At 60.6% G+C, this 17901-nt stretch overlaps 1 protein-coding gene across 9 annotated transcripts in view; it reads right to left on the bottom strand.

Annotated features, from left to right (window-relative positions):
* MYRF (myelin regulatory factor) overlaps positions 1 to 17901 on the bottom strand; it is a 34020-nt gene that overhangs the window by 3537 nt on the left and 12582 nt on the right. Inside the window, exons 3-25 of one of the 9 annotated variants that reach the window (XM_074371905.1) lie at positions 17472 to 17735; positions 14945 to 15006; positions 13738 to 14020; positions 12474 to 12724; positions 12269 to 12392; positions 10356 to 10551; positions 8921 to 8997; positions 8634 to 8744; positions 8141 to 8231; positions 7552 to 7752; positions 7170 to 7281; positions 6582 to 6691; positions 5721 to 5881; positions 5575 to 5647; positions 5195 to 5283; positions 4841 to 4909; positions 4327 to 4407; positions 4091 to 4176; positions 3791 to 3982; positions 3279 to 3530; positions 1506 to 1593; positions 1204 to 1278; positions 747 to 852 (exon numbers count right to left, since the gene is read on the bottom strand). In XM_074371905.1, the coding sequence (XP_074228006.1) occupies positions 747 to 852; positions 1204 to 1278; positions 1506 to 1593; positions 3279 to 3530; positions 3791 to 3982; positions 4091 to 4176; positions 4327 to 4407; positions 4841 to 4909; positions 5195 to 5283; positions 5575 to 5647; positions 5721 to 5881; positions 6582 to 6691; positions 7170 to 7281; positions 7552 to 7752; positions 8141 to 8231; positions 8634 to 8744; positions 8921 to 8997; positions 10356 to 10551; positions 12269 to 12392; positions 12474 to 12724; positions 13738 to 14020; positions 14945 to 15006; positions 17472 to 17735 (3154 nt within the window). Of the gene's footprint in view, positions 1 to 746; positions 853 to 1203; positions 1279 to 1505; positions 1594 to 3278; positions 3531 to 3790; positions 3983 to 4090; positions 4180 to 4326; positions 4408 to 4840; positions 5021 to 5194; positions 5284 to 5574; positions 5648 to 5720; positions 5882 to 6581; positions 6692 to 7169; positions 7282 to 7551; positions 7753 to 8140; positions 8232 to 8633; positions 8745 to 8920; positions 8998 to 10355; positions 10552 to 12268; positions 12393 to 12473; positions 12725 to 13737; positions 14021 to 14150; positions 14577 to 14682; positions 14865 to 14944; positions 15007 to 17471; positions 17736 to 17901 lie in introns of those variants that run through there. The other 8 variants (XM_074371899.1, XM_074371898.1, XM_074371897.1 and 5 more) reach the window with 8 other exon arrangements.

The following is a 17901-nucleotide window of genomic DNA, read 5'->3' on the forward strand; positions in this document are numbered from 1 at the left end:
CCCCAGTGAATATTTGTTGAGTGAACACATGAGTGTTTAGAAGAAATTGCCTTAACTTGTGCTGAGAGGCACAATTCCAGGTCACGTGGCCAGTGACAGGGTCCCAGCCATTTGGTTCCCAGACCAGGAGGCAGCCCTCTCCATGCACCCAAGAGATCCTCCAAAGTCACAGATGGAACCCCGCCGCCCCTCCCATCTCCGCCTGAGCTTGAGGTCCAGCCTCCTTCCCGTCTCCCCTGGCACACAGCCCTCGCCATGTTTCCAGCTTTGCCAGTGTGCCACGCTCTCCCTGGCCACCAGGTCTCAGCATGCGCTGCTCCCCTACTCCCGGGACGCTGTCCCCTTTTCTTTCCCCAGCTGATGCCAAATTGTCCTTCAGGTCTCTTAAACGTGACTGTTTGGGGCAGCTGTCTTGACCCTGAGACCAGACAAGGTTAGTTTTCCCCTGCCACTGGCTCCCAGGATGCCCTCCCTGTCTCCACCAATGCACTCATCCCGGATTAGGCCTTGTGGGACTGTTTTCTTCCCCAGGGCTTTGTCAGGGCAGGGACAGAGAGGGGAGATGCTCAGCAGTGAAAGGTGCACGCACACGCCCCTCCCCAGGGTGCGGAGGCCCAGGCCCCAAAGTGTCCATTGTGGAGATGCCTTCACTCTGACTCCCGGCTCCCTCTCCTGGCCCATTTGGGGGCCCAGGGAGAGGGAGCTCTGGGGACTATCCGGCCCCCAGCTTCCCAACTGCTTCCTACCTGGGTGTCCTGATGGGTGTGGAGTGTCTCTGGGAAGCCCCCCTCCTCACATGGCTCCTCCTTTGACATCAGGCTGCACAGCACCACGGACACGGGGGACGAGGAGCTGGGGAAGGCCCAGTTAGCAGGGAAGTTGGGCTCCGAGCTCCTCCACCCCAGCCCCCTCCCAGCCAGCCCTCCAGTCTCCTGCCCTTGCCCTGCTGAAACAAGGGACTGAAAATGATGTATAACAGTCAAGGTCCTAGACGGCTGCAAACCCTTTCCCACCTACTGTCCCACATGGTCTTCACAGCCCCAGGGAGGCAGCAGCCTTTTCACATACGAGGAACTGAAGCCCGGAGATTGTCAGGCCACACAGTTAAGCACAGAGCAGGCAGTAAAGCTAGCATCCCTCTTCTGCCGCCTCCCCCAGGGCGTCTGGGAACACTGCGTCTCCATCCCCCACGCCAGCACTTACTTCATTTGCAAGGTCAGTCTGAGGTGCAGTGGGGTGCTGCTGCTGACAGGGATGTGGTAGGTGAAGTTTCCAGGCCTGGAAGGGCAAAGCTGGCTCCTCAACCCAAGGCCACCCCGTGATGCCCCCTTCAACTTCAGCCCACCCCCATCACCCACCTATAGTGGAGCCCCCTAGAAAGGGGCTGCCCCTCCTTTTGCGGGAACTTCCTCCCTGAGGAGAGCAAGATCTGAACACCCGTACTGCCTGGGCTCATGTCACCCAAGTACACCTGTCCTAGAGGTGAAGGGAGGGACCAAGCCCACCTGCAGGCATCCTCTGAAGTGCAGTACTGGGAGGTGATGGGCATTGAATTCTCCAGCACCTGGATGGAGGTCAGGGATGGCACTGGGTCTGCAAGGAGAGAGATCATTAGGGCAGGAAGGAGGGTAACAAGGCAGGACACAAATGAGAAGCAGCCAAACCTTTCCTTGCCAGACTTGGATCAGTCATTCACACCTTAGTATGAATAAGTTTCAGGTTATTCTTTCTAGATTCCCACAATGGCTGGAGTCACACCACCAACTTCCCCAGCAGCCCTAGGCCTACCCAGTTCCTGTGAGCCTGAGGTCTCTCTCCTTGATGGAACCAGAACACCCAGAAGCAGGAATAGGTCTTCCATATCTCATGCCAGGGGTGTACTGGAGCCTGTTCTTCAGGCCTTTGTTCCTGATTGCACACACCTCTGCCCTACTCAGGGTTCTGTGACGTCAAGTTGATAGCTTGCAATCAGCCATGGTGGAAGTATTCACACACACGAATCAGGGCTTCTGCCCCCAGAGAACACCTACAGCACACCACTGCTTGTGCCCTCTGTGAACAAACGCACGACAGATGGCCTGGCTAGGTGGGAGTGGGACTGAAGTGTGACACGGGGGGTGGGGGAGACAAGGCTTTCTCATTCATTTCATTTCACCTGAGCATCCCACCCAGGAAGGGGAAGCTGGGGCCAGTGGCCACTGAACATCTGCTGGACCCGGTACATCTCCAGCTCTGTGAGGCACCTGAGGACCCAAGCAGGAACCACAATGTCCCATGGGGCCAAGGACACGTATCAGATACAGACAAGAGAGACAGTGCCCTTCCCACTTCTCTTCTGGCCAAACTCCCATTGTCCTTCAGAGAATCAGCTTCAGTGTCACCTCCTCCAGGGAAGCCTCCCTGATCACCTCCCCACCTCAGCCTAGCTTCTGTGCCTTCCCCAGTTGCCAAGCTGTTTGAGTGTCCCCTCAGAGCCTCACCGCACTGCTGTTTTCGTGTCTGTGAGTGCTTGTGGGCAGGGCACATCCGCCTTCATCACCCTCAGTGCTCTTTGCAGAGCCGGCCACAGAGCAGAGGCCCAGGAAACGGCTGCCTGGAGCGCATCTACCCCCTGGGGTTTCCCCATCACTTTGAACTTCAATCTCAGCAAGCCACAGTTTCTAAGCTTTTTTTTTTTTTTAACTTTTTTAAACTTTAAACCACAAAACCCATGACATGAAAGTTGACGAGGAAGCCCAATACCTAGAGCAGAGCCACTGGTTGAAGCCAGGAAGGTGCTCAGCCTCCCTTTCAACCTCTGAAGCAGCCCCTGGGGCACTCTGGAGGAACCTGGTTTGAAAACTTCTGTATTAAGGGTTCTCTAGCTTTGTTAAAACTGATGGTTTGAGGTTTGGAGAGTTGAGGGGGCCCTGAACAGCACCCTCCTTGCCCTGGCGTGATGATATAGAAGGAGCCAGGCCCTGGAGTCAGGCAGACTGGGGATCAAATTCCAGCCTGGCCGCCAACAGGCTGTACAACCCTGGACAAATCACTTCACTTAAGTCTCCATTTCCTCATCTAAACAATGGAGACAATGCCTTTCTTACAGGAGTGTTGTGAGGATTAATTGAGGCAATCTATACAAGGCTCCTGGCCTGAATCCTGGGATTTAGGAATGCTCAGCGAACATCTGTCGACTGACAGTTCTGCGCCCAGGTGTTCTGGTGATGGGCTGAAATGGGCCCCGGCCAGTGAGCCTGGCTGGGCTGGGCTGAGCAGGGCGGGGTTAGGACAGATACCTGGCTGGCCCCGAGCCTGAGTGGGCTGAGCAGGGCTCAGGCCAGGCTGGGGGGCCCCTCGGCGGCCCCGGCCATGGAGACCGAGGCTGGGGCTGTTCTTGGCTTTGCTGTGGCCCCCAGGAAAGGGGACTGCAGGACTAGCCACAGGGTCCGAGTTCTTTAGATGCTTGAAGTAGCCAATGCCATTGGCTGACAGGCCCCAGGACTTGGCTCTGATGTTGGTGACTGGCAGCAGGGCCATCTGGCTGGGGCCTGTGGGTAGAGCCAGGCACAGGCTGAGAAGAGGGCATGGGATGCCTCCTGCCCAGCTGTCCCTAGGGCCCCACTGGACTCTGGGGGTCTCCCATCTATCTCTTGGTTTCCTCGGGGGAGCCCTCAGTTTTTCTCCAGAGCCTCATTCTGGGCTCCAGAGCACCAGACCCTCCCACCAACGAGTCTCTGGGGCCACGAGCCTTTCTCAGGACTCATGTAAAAATCCCTCAACCCAAACTCCGGCCCCAAGTCAGCCATACCTGAGCGGTTGGCGGAGGGGCTGGTACTGGGGCTAAGACCGTGGCCAGGATTAAAGCTGGGGCCAAGACTAGCGCCAGTGGTGGGGCTGGGGCTGGGTGAGGAGCAGCAGACAGCTGGGCAGGGGTGGCTGGAGCAGAGGTCCAGGGTGCGGAGGGCTGGAGCTGGGGCCAAGTTGGTCAGGCCGGTAGTAACTGAGGAAGCCAGAGGCTGTATGAGCCGGAGGGGGACAGCACAGCACCCCAACCAAAACACAGCCACCTTTCCCCATTCCATCCCTCCAAAGCCACCCCAGCACGCACCCAGCAGCAAAGAGGGCTGTGTGCCTGGCAGCCCAGTGGTCACAGGGGACTGTCGGAGCTGAGTGGTCCCAAAGCTCTGGCTGGACCTGCTGGGGAAGGGTGGGCTGAGCTCAGAGGGGCTGGGAGACCCTAGGAGGGGAGGCCTGGGAGTCTGGGAGAGGCAGGAGGGACGCAAGGAGGTGGACAACGCAAGCAGAAAGGAGGCAGGAGGCAGGGGGCTTGGTCCAGACACGTACCATGGGCACATGGCCTCACTCCCCCCAGGGTGCTGGGGCCGGAGCAGGGCCAGAAGACAGGAAGTGGACACGGCAAAAGAGCTGAGGGGCAGCAGAGAGGAAAAGGGGAGGACAGGCACACGGGAGGAGAGAGAGAAGACACAGTCAGACATGGCCCAAGGGCTGAGGGTGACAGTGGGCAGAAGAGCCCAAGGCCCCACCCTGGCCCTCCTTCCTCCACCCCCTCTTCTAACTTATGCCCTTCAGAGGCCCCCTGGCTCTCAGAGGCCCAGCTACCTGGAGGAGCACTGAGTAGGCCAGGGAGAAACATCGGCTTCAGCAAAGACTGGGAAGCGGCTGATCCCCCTTCCAGGGAGAACTTCCCAACCGGCCCACAGACCCACAGCAGGCTGAGAGCCTGAGGTGGAACCCCCTTTAGAGGAGACAGCTGCCAGGGTCCCTCTGACCGGGGCTGCCCACCAAAGCCCCGCCTGGCCTGGTGACTTGGCTGGCAGCCAGGTCTCCCGGGACATACCCATCAGTTTCTACCAGGTCCTCCTCAGTGCGCAGGCTCAGGACATACAGTGTGGACATGGACACCACGCTGGAGCCAGAGGAAAGGGCCACTGTTAGAACTGGAGCCGCTGTCCAGCGCCTTCTCTCCAGGGCAGGGCTTGTGGTTTTGGGCCCCAGGGGCTGGGCTCCCAAATGATGCCTATAAGTAGGTCTCCCCAGCCCAGGGGAATAAGACAGAATGAGGCTGTCCCCTTCCTTCCCCAAGACCCCAGCCACTTGCTCTCCCAGGCCACGCCTTCCTCTTCCCCCAGGCCTGGGCCCGGGGACAGCCTGACTCCCCCAGCCAGCCAACCTGAGTCTAGGGGCAAGTCACCTGAAGGCCATGACCACCACCAGGGCAATGATGGTTCCCTGCAGGAAGCGCTGGCTGATGCAGGTCTGGTCTGGGACCACAGATGATGACTGAGGACCAAGAGGAAAGGGGGAGAAGCAGAAATGGTCTGGCTTATGGAGCCCATGGTCTTACCCACCATGGGCTCTGCTAGAGGTGGGGTATGAAGGCCTACTCATCCCCTCAGAGGGGGAGAGGGAGACGAAGGAGAAACTGGGGGCTGGGAAGGCTAGAGGGTCATGAGGTGAGGGGCAGGGAAGCGCTTGGAGTCAGTGAGCTGGGAGAAATGCAAGCTGGAAAGGGAGGCCATGAGGATGGGGAGGCCCTGGCCCAACCTGGGCCCCATCCCTGCCCACCCTCACCTTGCTGGCCATCTTGGGGGGCCTCTTCTTGTGGGGGACGCTGCCTGCCCGGCTGAACTGGCTCCCTGCGTGGCTGCAGCAAGAGGGCTAGGGTCAGAGGTGCCTCTAGAAAAGGGGTCTTGCCCTCCCCAACCCCGCGCCCCTACCTGAAGGCGCCCGAGCTGCCGGTGGACTTGAGGCTGTCGAGGCGCCGCAGCTTGGCCAGCTTGTGGCTCCAGCGCTCCAGCTCGTCAATGCGTGTCTCCAGGTTGTCTGTCAGCTTGCACAGCTCCTTCACGGCGCCCACGTTCTCCATGAAGATGCGCTCCTGCCATGGGCCATAGGCCAGTGTAGAGGGCACAGTCAGCCCCCGAGGGCCCCAGGCTTCTGGTCCATCGGGGAGCAGGAGGGGAGACCTGGAAGCCTTCCAACCCAGGCCAGCCTCTCCTCCAGTCCAGCCTCAGTTCCTACCGCTCCTTTTGCCTGCCTCCAAACAGCATCCCGCCTCTGCACCTTTTCCCACCTGCAGTCACAACCCGTTCTCCCTCAGAGTCTCCCCCCTCCGTCTCTCCCTCTGATGAACATGGTGTCTCAGACTTCAGCAGTCTACTGCTCAACAGAGGCCAAAACATATGACATGCTCATTGGCGCCCAGCCTTACGCCAGGTTAAGTTACAAACATCATCTTCACAAGAAGCTGCATGTTTAAGCTTTGCGATAACCAGATGAGAACGTCTTAGAGGTAACTATGGTTACCCTCCTATTGCAGCAGAGGAAGGTGATCCTCTGCAAGGTTCCTCTTGCTCTTGCTCACATGGCCATACAGTGGTCAGGTCCCCACATCCCACCTCCACCTCTCCCTGTGGGGTGGGGAGGGGGCTCTGGAAGCAGCACGAGAGAAGACTGGGGAGGGATGCTCCTGCCCTCTGCACTGCAGTGCCCCCAGTCTCTATGGAGGGGGTGAACGCCCTCCAGCTGGCCTGCCCCTCTGTCCCTTGGGCTCCCTCCAGTTCCTTCACTCCACAGACCTTGTTCACCACCAGGAAGTTCTCTATGGTTTTCCCATTGGCAAAGACCACGTCTCCAGTGTCCTTCACAGCCTCAGGCAGGATCTCCTTCACCTCCTGGGCGATTACACCTGGGGAGGGACAAGCCAAGTATGAGAGGGGGGATGTGAGGGCTGCCCACAGCATCACAATGTAAGCAGAGGCTGGAATTGGAGAGGGTGAAATTCTGGGAGCTAGAGATTTGGTATCCAGGGATCCCTGGAGCAGGGGGTTCTAGGGACAGATTCCTGCGGGTAAGGATCCCAGGAGAAAGGGGCAGGGATCCAGGTGAATAAAGGCAGGATTCACCTAGGGAACAGGATCCTGGGGCCACAATTCATGGACTTTCAGTGTCAAGGGGTGAGGGACCCAGGTCTGAAGGGCAGGTCTTCCAGAGGGCGGGGATTTCCGGGGTCAGGGTTCCAGGAGTCAAGGGAAAGGGTTCCTGAGAGTAGGATTTCTAGAAGACAGGAAACCCTGTCTAGAGGACAGGGACGAGGGCAGGGTTACTGAGGGCTGAGGTTACTGTGTTCCCAGATCCCAGCCCAGTCCGCACAGGCAGGTCCTTACCCGTTTCTGGTGCCGCAGCCTCAATGCCGGCAGTGGCAGCAAACTCTGGTTTGTATCTGTAGTGCACCAGCCGCATGCGCGAAATCCTCTTCAGCTGCTCCGTGGTGTCCACCTGCGCGGGAACCAGTGCCGAGACTGAACCCCTCCCCTCCTGGGCCCGTGTGGAGGCAGCACTGTGGAGGGTAGACCCTGCTACTAGGGTCCCGTGATCCAGAGATAGAGGGCCAACCTCCCCCAACTCCTTCCCCTGCAGCCCCGCCCCTGCAGAGCCCGCCCACACGAGCAACCCCGCCTCCCACGGCCCATCCCTGCCACCAGCCCCTCGGACTAGCTCAGTTGTCTCCGCCCTAGCCCCAACCCTCCTCCCGAGCCCCGCCCCCACCTCCTGCACGTGCTCCTTGGCCCGCAGGTCTGAGGGGTGCATCAGCGAGCCCATGACCTTGACATTGCCGTGCACCACCAGCGCCTCGTCGGGCCGGTCGGTGTTGATGCCCACACGGCCATGGTGGAAGACGGTGTCGGGCACCTGCGCGCGCTGCCACAGGACGTCGCTGTCACTCTCAAACTGGCCTGGATTGGAGGCCTAACACAAGTTGGGGTTGGATCAGTCCTGGGAGATGGGCCCCCCCATCCAGCACCCTGGGAAAGGTGGAAACCCCGAAGCCAGCCCTCCAGCTCCCAGCAGTGCTCCTCACCTCACCATGCCCAACTTAAACTGTCCCTTCCACTGTGGCAGCTTTCAGTCACTTGTGGGATCTCAGAAAGCCACAAGGTCCTGGCCACCTCCACACTCTACTGTGAAGGAGACCCTGTGGCCCAGAGGGTGAGAGCCTTGCCCAAGGCCACACAGAGAGTGCCAGAGGGATCAGCAATCCAGCTCCCAACTCCTGAGAACCCCTATATTTCTCCTGGGTGCTGTTTCTCCCAGGTCTGGGGAAGACTGTCAACCCCCAGGGGGAGGTGGCCCTCACCCTAACGATGATGCGTTCTGAGATCTGGGCGGCCAGCGTGTAGTTCTGGTTCTGTGCGTGGGCCTGGAGGGCCACCACCAGCATGAAGTACCTGAGGCACACAGAGGTCTTAGAGGTGCCCAGGGTCCTGCCCCACCTGCCCCCACCTCCTGCCACCCCTCCTGGGTCAGATGTACAGGGCACAAAACTTCCCACTAGGTCATTCCTCCCAGGCTCCCAGCACTCCAGGAGGAGGGCATTAACACCCCATCCTACAGAAGAGGAACCTGAGTGTCCACTAGGGGGCAGTAATTCCCCAGGGCCCACAGCTAAGAAGCCAGGCTGCTGCTCTCCCATCCTTAAGTCAATTAGGTGCTCTGAGTCCCAGGTCCATCATCTGAAAAATGGGTCAGGCTGTGGGACTCTGTGCCTGGCTCACTACATGGGGTGGCATCTTCCTGCCCTTCATCCTCAGAAATGGAGGGGCTCAGGGGCAGGGGCCCAGCCTGCTCACCTCTGGTCAGGATTGGGCTTGCCCTTTTTGCGCATGTTGTTGGCGGTGGTCTCGCTGAAGTGCAGCCTCCCCACAGTCACCTTCGTGACCTGCTCAGGGGGCAAATTGACCCTGCAGAGGAGGGGCAGGATACTCAGGAGGCAGGAAAGGGGGCTGCGGAGAGCCAGGCGGCAGTGGGCACTGAGGTCAGGAGTGTGTGGGAGACGGACATTGTGGATGCCTTCCCCGGCCCCCATCAGCTCTGAGGCCAGGACCAGGGTACCACCCCCAACGGGGCAGACACTCACGTGACGGGGTTGAAGGGCCGCTTGCTTCGGTCTGACTGCGACTGCTCGATGTTGATGGACTGGTTCAGGGCCTCCAGCTGGGGGAGGAACAGAGCCCAGTGGCACCGCAGGGCCCAGACTCCCTACCTGGTCCTGCCTCTCGGCTCAGGCCTGGCCCAGCTGGAGCTCATGAGGAAACAGAGGCCCTGCCCTCCCCTCAGCCTCACCTGCCCACAAACTCAGGTGCCTTTCTGACCTAGCCACGCACCCCTACGAACTCACACCCACACCACTCCCCCCACCTCTGTGCGTGCGCATGCGCGCACACACACACACACAGTCACCCTCACAGCCCCCACACGCCCCCAGTTCACACCCCTACACTCCTCCCACCTCCAAACCATACCCCAACCGGCCTCCACAAACACCTGCTCACACCCAAACCCACCGACTTCCCAGAACCCATCCCACACCCACGTCCCCTCAACCCCTCCATGAGCACTGACTGAGCCCTGCCAATGCCAGGCCCTGCTCACAACACTGAAGGAGACACCTCCGGCCGAGCTCCCCAGGAGCTCAGGGACTCAAAATCACCCACCATTGCAGTGGTGCTGGGGGGTCACAGGGGAGGGGCCTCAAATCAAGATGGGACTCAAGGCAGGTGTCCTGAGGACCCAGCAGAGTGAACGGTGAAGGTCAAGGAGCAGTCAGCCAGGAGAGGAGGCATAGAATGGGATTCAGAGGGCAGCCCAGAGAAAGGGAGCTGCCTGAGGGGAGGTAGGGGCTGTGACTGGGCACAGCAAACAGCGGGGCTGGGGTGAAGGGTGGGGTCCTGAAGGCCTCTTCAGGCCCAGCTCAGAAGTCAGGGCTTTGCTAGGGTCAGGGAGATGGGTCCTGGGGGCCTTGGAAGAGTGGGGAGTATTGGGCCCACCCAAGTCTCATGGAGCATGAGTCGGGAGCCAGAGTGGAAGCTGCTGTGGACGTTCAGACAAGGAGGGGGACAGCTTGGTCCAGGCAGAGGCAGAGGGGAGGAGAAGGGGGACCGTCAAGGGGAGTTCCTGGTGGGATAGCAGGGCCCAGTGCATCGCGAGGGATGGGCAAGTGGGCCCTGGAGCCCCATTCCCAAAGAGGGGAGGCTGGGGAAGGGGTCAGTTTTCAGGGAGTTCATTCTGGGATGTGGCGCTGAGGCGGCCGACAGAAGGGTCAGGAGAGGGGTCCTGGCTGGGGATGCAGACTTGGGGTCACAAAGTAGAGAAGGAAACAAGAAATGTCCCTGAGAAGAGGGCTGAGGAGCCTGACAACTACGGGGGCAGGCACTGGAGGAAAGGTGGAAAGTTGGGGGCTGGACTGAGCACTGAGTTTCCTCATATCACACTCACCTGGCCTTGGGGCCTGTCAGCACCCCCAGCCTTCCTGCCCACCTGCCCTCTGCTCCGAGCCGAGCCCCCAGACCTGCCTTCACTCCATGCAGCTTCAGGTAGAAGCAGTCCAGGGGCTTGAGGCCTTCGGGCGTCTTGACGTACTTGGGCTCACCCAGCATGCCGATGTACACCGTCACCTGGAAGTGGTTCTTCTTCTGGCACACGAAGGCGTCGTCACCCACCGAAAAGTTGAAGCCCTTGTCGGCGTCCACGCGATAGGTAAGCATGGGCCTGGGGGGGAGGTAAGGGCACTTACGGTGAGCCTGCAGTGCCCAGCCCTCCCACATGCCTGCGATTCCTATCTGGTCCCCCATCCTTGCATGTCTCAGGGCTGCCCCTACTTCGCAGGAATGGAAACTGAGGCCCCAGGAAGATTTGAGCTCAGGTCTGCCAACCCCTCAGCCAAGACTCTTTCCTCTACATGCCTGGGACCACTCCGCTCCAGTGATGGGGGAGGCTGGGCAAGACCCTTGAGGACCACCAGACGGCAGGGAACTCCCAGGGAGGGGGTCTGACGGCCCCTTACCACACTTGGCTCCTTCCCAGAAGGATGCCTGAAGCCCCCTCCCTCACAGGAGATGGGGTGAGAGGGGATGCGTCTGTGGAGCTTCACTGTGCCTGACAGCTGGTTGCCATGGAAACGGTGGAACCAGGCGCCGGCTCTGCACTGGCCCAGCCCCAGCCCACCAGCTTGCTCAAGCCCCCAAAGGTCCTCATTCTAACTTCTCTGTCTGCCCGAGTGAGGAGAAGGGCTCTCTGGGCAGCCCAGACTCAGCCTCGGTTTACTCATCTGTTGCTGGGAAGATGTTCCTATTCTGGACCCTTGGAGGGAACTCCAGGTGGCAGAAAAGGGAGCAACTGTTGGCCCGCCCTCACCCAGGTCCCCAGCCACAAGGAGTGCCCCTGATGCCCAGGACCTGCCTGGAGGAAACTGGGCAGGGAGAATGTTTCCAAACTTATGCAGAAAGGCCTTTGGGCTGGGCTAACATCTACAGGAAGGCCTGGGGCTCGCTACTTCTCCCTCCCCGGGCTCCACCCACCTGCCTGACCCAGGAGTACACCCAGGAAGTGCCTGGGCCACACTGGGGGCCTCAGCTGCCAACTTCCTTGCCGTGGGACCTGGGGTGGCAGATCTGGCCTGAGAAGGGTGGGAATAAGAATGGGGGTCCTCACCAGACCATATGGCTGGACATCCAGACCTCCCCCTGCCTCCCTAACATGGCCTCGAAGGACCCTTTAGCCACTACATCAGCTGGACCCTCCCCCCACCCCCCGCCCAGTCCTGAACTCTATCTAACCACCCCACATAGCCTGGGATGCCCAACTCCAGGAGGCTGGTCTCAGCTGCAAGAGGGCCCAAGTCTCAGATGCCCTGCCCAGGCCTGGCGATGTTCAAAATGAGTTGATGGTGAGCCATGCTATCAACCCTCACTGGCCTTCTGGGGGAGTGAGGGGAGTGGCCCCAGAGTGCTCCTGGCCAGGTCCCAGGAAGCTGAGTCCACATGGGTGGGTGCTGCAGGAGAGCTAGGAATGCCCGGGCAGCCTCTGATCCAGTCCTCCCCCACCCACACATCCCTCCCCTCCAGGGAGGGGGCTGCTGGAAGGGCCTTGCTGACACTCAGTTTCCGGCTACCTTCCTGGAATGCCGAGGGAGGAGAGGGAGGGGGAGGAGGAGCCAAAAACACCTCTCCACCCACTTCTCCCTGACTTGGCCCCCACTGGCCCTTCCCTGGCAGACACTACCTTCTTAAGGAGGCCTCAGGCTGGCTCAGGAGTCAGAACCCTGAGTGCCAGTCCCACCTCTGCCCTGAGCCTGTCTGCTCTTCTGGGAGACGAGACCATCCTGTACCCTGTATGCTCCCAGCCCTGCTCTAGGGTTGGGATGCCAGGGCTGGGGGTCCCCTCAGGGGGTGACCAGGAGCAGTGGGGAGTGGCCCAGATCACTCACAGCTCCTTGTAGTTGGCATCGTACAGTGTCGCCCACTTGTTCTGCTGATGTGGTTGCCACTTGATGGACTGATAGTTGGGGTCCAGGTAGGAGCCACTGAGGCTGTCATTGTCCTGCAGGAGACCTGAAGAGAGGCAAAGGCCATGGGCCCTAGACCCCAGGCCCCACTCCCCAACTTGAAAGGTGGAGCAGGCCAGCCATGTACCTGGGGAGGGTGCACCTGGTGGGTGCCAAGGTGGCGTCTGGACCCGGGCAATGCTGAGGGGCAAGGAGCCAGGGCCTGGTGAGAGTGGACCCTGGGGAGGCCAGGGTGGGGATGGGGCTCGAGCTGGGTGCGCGGGCAGGGCCGTCGTGGTTCCGGGCTCCTGTTTGATCATTCCATTCAGCATCTGGGCGTTGAGGGTGTTGGGGGGTGATTCAGAGTGCTTCCTCTTCTTGGAGGGGTGTGTGGGGAGCCTGGGGGGGACACAGGTGTGCACCATGGGGGGCTGGCTCTCCCTGAGACCCTCCCCACTGGGCAGGACACCCCCTGCCCTCTCCACCCTGTTTCAGCAGGATACCCCCAGTCCATGGACACCTCCTGCAGGGAGTCCCCCTCTTTCTGTGTTACTATTCTGTTTCTCTCCCTCCTCCCTACCCCCCCAGACTATGGGATCCAGGAGGGCAAGACTCACACCTGACATGTCTGTGTGTCCCCATCATGCCTAGTAACTGGCCTGGTACACAGAGAGCTCAGAACTGTTTGTGGAATGAATAAGCCTGTCCCTTTCCTGTGGTGTCATTCTCACCATCACCCTTTATAGTAGGGGGGCTCTTTGAAAAGCAGCCTGCCTCGTTAGAAACGAGTCACAGAGGGCCTGGGACACAAAGGCTGGGAAGGAGGGTTTCTTGGGAAGGGAGCTTAAGATTTGGGGGCCTACACAGCACCCCTTCCCCTCCTGGTTTACAAAAAGCTTTGGCAGTGGAATCTTTCCTTGAATGAAATCTTTCATGAAATCTCAATGTGCAAAAAAGACAATTCTGCAGGTTGGAGTCAGAGCAGGAAGCTTGAGTCTACACCTTGAACCTCCTCAGGAGCCCGAGCGCTCCGTGATGGTTGGAAAGTCACCAATGTCTGGGCAGTTCAAGTCCTGGCTCTGCCCCTTCCTACCTCCATGACCTGGGTAAGCATTTCCTCCCACCCATCCCCACCCTGGGAACCTCAGTTTACCTATCTGGGCAACGGGTGTGGCCATGCCCATTAAATAAGGTAGTCACGAGCACTTGGCCATCGCTATAAATCCCCAATGCATTGCTGAGCACACACATATGCATATGCTGACCCCCATCTCCTGGGCTCATAGCCTTCTGCCCCTCCTGGGTTCATCCCTGCCCCTATCTCCATCTCTATCCTGCCTGCTGCTGCCCTGAGCAACCCCCCCACCACCAGCCCACCTTCCTGCCCTGGAGGGAGGCTGCCCAACTCTTACTCGGCTCCGTGTTGCTGCAGCAGCTGGTGCAGCATCTGGGACTGCTGGGTGTGGTGGAGATCGCTGGGCACCAGCCCCTGCCCCATGGCAGCGTAGGGGGGCATTGGGGGTTCGGCCTTCATGTACAGGTCCCGCTGCAGGACAGGGTAATGAGGTGGCGGTGGTGGTGGCGGCGGCGGGGGGCCTGGCAGGTGGGCTGGAGGTGGGGGCGGGTGCTCCAGGCGGGAGGTCACCCCCACGTGGCAGAGGGTCTCAGGGGTTATGGTGCGCAGGAGATGGGGGTCTGTGGGAGAGATGGGAGCAGACATCAGAGACCTACCTCAGTCACTCACTCTTGGGCACCAGCTCTCCCCTGAGCAGGGTCTCCTGATGCCCACCCTATCCTGAGCCAAGCCTGGGGGCTGCCCTCCTACCAATCCCACGTGGAAGAAGGGCTGGGCAGCCTAGAGGCAGGGAGGCCAGACCCTGTCCAGGGGGTGGGCAGCCTTTCACGCCATCCAAGCCAGCTCCTTCCCCAAGGCCGGGCCTGGCCCAGCTCCCTGGGGGAGGTCCCGCATCCCAAGGTTCTCTCCCAGTTCCTCTCAGGCCCGCTCCTCCTCTGGACCACAGGAAGGAGTCTCCCAGGACCCTCAATGCAGGCCTGCGGGGGCCCTCCTCCCTCCAGCAGCCCCTCTACGGGGCTCCCAGGGGCCAGCCCCCCAGCCTGAGGGGGGAGGCCCCAGCTCCCTTTGTTCCCCAGGAGGCATTCCAGAGATGTTTTTGGTAAGATAAACAGAACTCTTGACCCCTCTCTGAGCTATGGGGAGACGGCTGCCCGTGCTCCTTCTGCTCTTGGCCACCTGGGGGCCGCTGCACCCCTGAGCACCCCCAGAGGTGAGGTGGGCCCGGCTGGCCAGCGAGGCCTGTGCTCAGGCTGCACCCAGCCTTCCCCAGCCGTCCACTTACCGCTGAAGGGCGCGTCCATGATGGCGCAGGCGGGCAGGCGGGTGGCATCACCGGCAGGGACACTTGCTCAGAGGCAGGGCCAGGCTCCCCACCCGCCCATGGGGAAACAATAGCCAGCGCCGGGGAGTATTTGACCAGCGATAATCTGGGCCTGTTGGGCAGCTGCTGGCCCCCTCCCTCCCTCGCTCCCTCCCTCCCGATAAGGCCGCCCCAACCACTTGCCCAAACCCCAGAGGGGGAGGGCAGTGCCCGCTGGACTCACCATTCACCTGCTGGGGGGAGTAGGCCTCGGAGCCCGAGTCTGGGGGAGAGTCTGGCAGCGTGCTGTGGAGCAAGAGGAAGGGGCGGTTGGGTGGGCAGCTGAGCCCCTGCCTTCCAGCCAGGCAGCTCCTCTGCGGGGCAGGGTCCCAGAGACCCCAGAGGCCGGAGGCATCGAGGTGTCCCCACACCCACCCTTATGGGCTTTTCACTGTACCAGCCATCTCGGGGTGCCCAGCAGGGCCTGGGGCTGAGTTGTGTGCAGGGGGACTTGGACTCCTGCCTAGGATCCCCTCAGACTTACAAGGCATTTGGGGGCCTGTCACCAGTGTCCCTGATGATGGCACAGGGATTCAAGGACTCCCTCCCCAGACTGAAAGGCCAAGCCAGCTCCTCCCTCCTGTACTAGCAGAAGCCCCATTTCCTGGAAACTCTAGGGAGCCCCGGGGGGGCGGGCCTGGGAAACTTCAGTGGGTCACCAGAGGGGCTGCCCTGCCACGGGCAGGTGTGGTCTGGGCAGGGAGCCAGCTCCACCAGACTTGAGCTTATTTTTTTCTTGCAGGTTTTGTTTTATCAGTGGTTCAGGCAAAGGAACAAACTCATTTCTGAGAGGTCAACACGTCCTGCATGAACCCTGTGTTCACCCAGAGGAGGCTGCGGCCACTCAAGGAGCTGGTTCTTTGGCCATCCCGGTCCCCACTTCTGCAGACGCTGACCACTATTGTGCCCAGGAAGCTTCCCAAGGCAGCCGAACCGTCGTGGACACAGCCTGGGCCTGATTCCAGGGTCCCCAAGCTCCCTGGATAAGCCACCACCCCAGCCCTACAGGCCATGTGAGAATGACAGGAAAAAGTGATGGGGACTCGGCCCTTGCTGGGACCCGCCAGGTGCAACAGGTTAACTGGGGCCCCAGCTCCGCATCCACCATGTCCCGCCTGCTCCCTAAACTACCCTGTCAGTGGCCTTGTGTAAAGGTCTTTCACACCCCTGGTCCCTGCAAGCAAATGCGCCAAGTCCACAGGATCTTGTGATCTTTCTCATAACTCCTCACAGTGCTCATGAGTCCCTGATTTGGTGATTTATTAATAACTCCTTCCCCAACTAGACAACAGGACCTGCTGCAGGAGGGATGCGTGCCTTTTTTTACCACGTAGAACAGGGCCTGGCAGAGGTAGGGGCAGTGGGAGGCCCTGGGTCCCTCCCAGGAATGGCCTGGGGGCCCCAGGGTACCTGTGTGGTCTGGACAAGCACTTTCTCTCTCTGGGAAATGGCCTCAGTGTCCCAGCCACATCCTGCTGTGAGGGGGGTGGGGCTTTACCTGCAGGCTGGCTGGTTTTGGGGTCCCCCAGGAGCTGGTTACTAGGGACAGTTGATGAGCTCACACGGAAGCATGGGGTTTAGAGCGGGCACCCAGCAGGTGCTTATTACGCGTTAGTCCTCTTCCCTACCTGCCCTTCAGAGTCTGTGGCTTAGGGACAGCCTCCTGGTCTCAAGCAGACAGCTGCCCTCTTCAGCAATGAATGGCTCACTCTGGCACCCCAGCTGGCCTCCACTGCCCTCCCCCAGTAAGCCAGGAAACAGCCACGGTCCCCCCCAGGACTTCCTCTGTGCTTCCTCCTCTGATTTCCACAATCACTTGGAGGTGGAAGCATTTTGGGCTCACTTTACAGCAGGGGGTCACTGAGGCCCTAACCAAGGTTGTGGATTTCCATGCCAGAAGGCTGGAAATGGTGCAACCGGAGATGGAGCCAGGCTGCCTGACCAGTGTCGTGCTCCCAGTGCTCTGTCACCCTTCCACCCAGAGGTAGGGTCCCCTGCCCCTGCCCCAGGCTGGGGAACCCAGAATTTTCTCCAAGCCCCTCTGCAGGGCCCAGAAGATCCAAGCTCCCTGCCTCTTCCCGTAGTTGCCCTGCAGTCTGGCTGGGCTGGTGGCCACCTGGAAACCAGGGTCATAGCCGGTCTCCGGCCAAGCCCCTGGGTCAGGAGTTGACGTCGACTCCTCAGACAGGAGCCGGAGAGGACCTGGGGGGCTGGCTTGGATAGAGTCCCAACATCTGCACCAACTTCAGGTCCCACATCTGCGCCTTTGGCCAACTCCCTAGGACCACGGGAAATAGTAGCTAAATGCACAAGTGATGGGTGGGGCTGGTGCAGTGCGGCTTTGGGTGCCCTGGGTGCCTGCATGTGTGTGGAGGTGTTCCCCTGAGTGTAAACAGTCATGCCTCCAGTCTCACCTGCTCCCGGCCTCTCTCCACACAGCTCTTGGGGATTTTTCTAGCACTTACATCAGCCCTCATCACTCCTCTGCTCAGAATCCTCCAGGGCTGCCCCCTGCCTCACAACAAAGCCATGAGTCCCTCCTCAGCTTGGCCCTGGTCCTCCCCACTGCCTTACCTACCCACAGGGCAGCCCGATCCCCACTGCCAGGCCTTGGCCAGCACCTCCCAGACCGCAGTCACTGGCCCCACACCTGGCCTGCCCTGGGCCCCTGCACATTACCCCCGCCCCCCACACTCCCTGCCCTCACTCACCCTGGGGCATAGGGAGCCTTGGGCTCTGCCTTGATGGGGGGCCCAGAGCCCCCTAGGAAGGGCTTGGTAGCGGCACCCATGCCGTTGTTGTTGTTGCAGTTGAGCGGGGCACTGTAGCTTGGGGGTGGGAGGGGGCCATGGCGCCCTGGGGAGGGTCCCCCCCCAGGGGGGCTCAGGTGGTGGACCCCGCTGGAGCCGGGAATCGCTGGCTGCCCGTGGGGGTAGGAGGCCGCGCTGGCTGGAGCAGAGATGTCAGGGAAGCACCTGTGGAGAAGGAAGGAAGCTCAGCGCCAGCCAGGCCCCCAGCCCGTCCCCGGTCCCCCACCAGCAGGGCAGCGTGGAGAGGCAGAGGGGTCAGTGGCTGGGAAAGGAGAGGAGCAGCTTTCAGAGATGGGGCCATGTCACAGCTCCCCAGTGGATGCAGAGGGGC

The sequence above is a fragment of the Camelus bactrianus genome, chromosome 10 (assembly GCF_048773025.1).
Source record: "Camelus bactrianus isolate YW-2024 breed Bactrian camel chromosome 10, ASM4877302v1, whole genome shotgun sequence".
Classification (NCBI taxonomy): Eukaryota; Metazoa; Chordata; class Mammalia; order Artiodactyla; family Camelidae; genus Camelus; species Camelus bactrianus.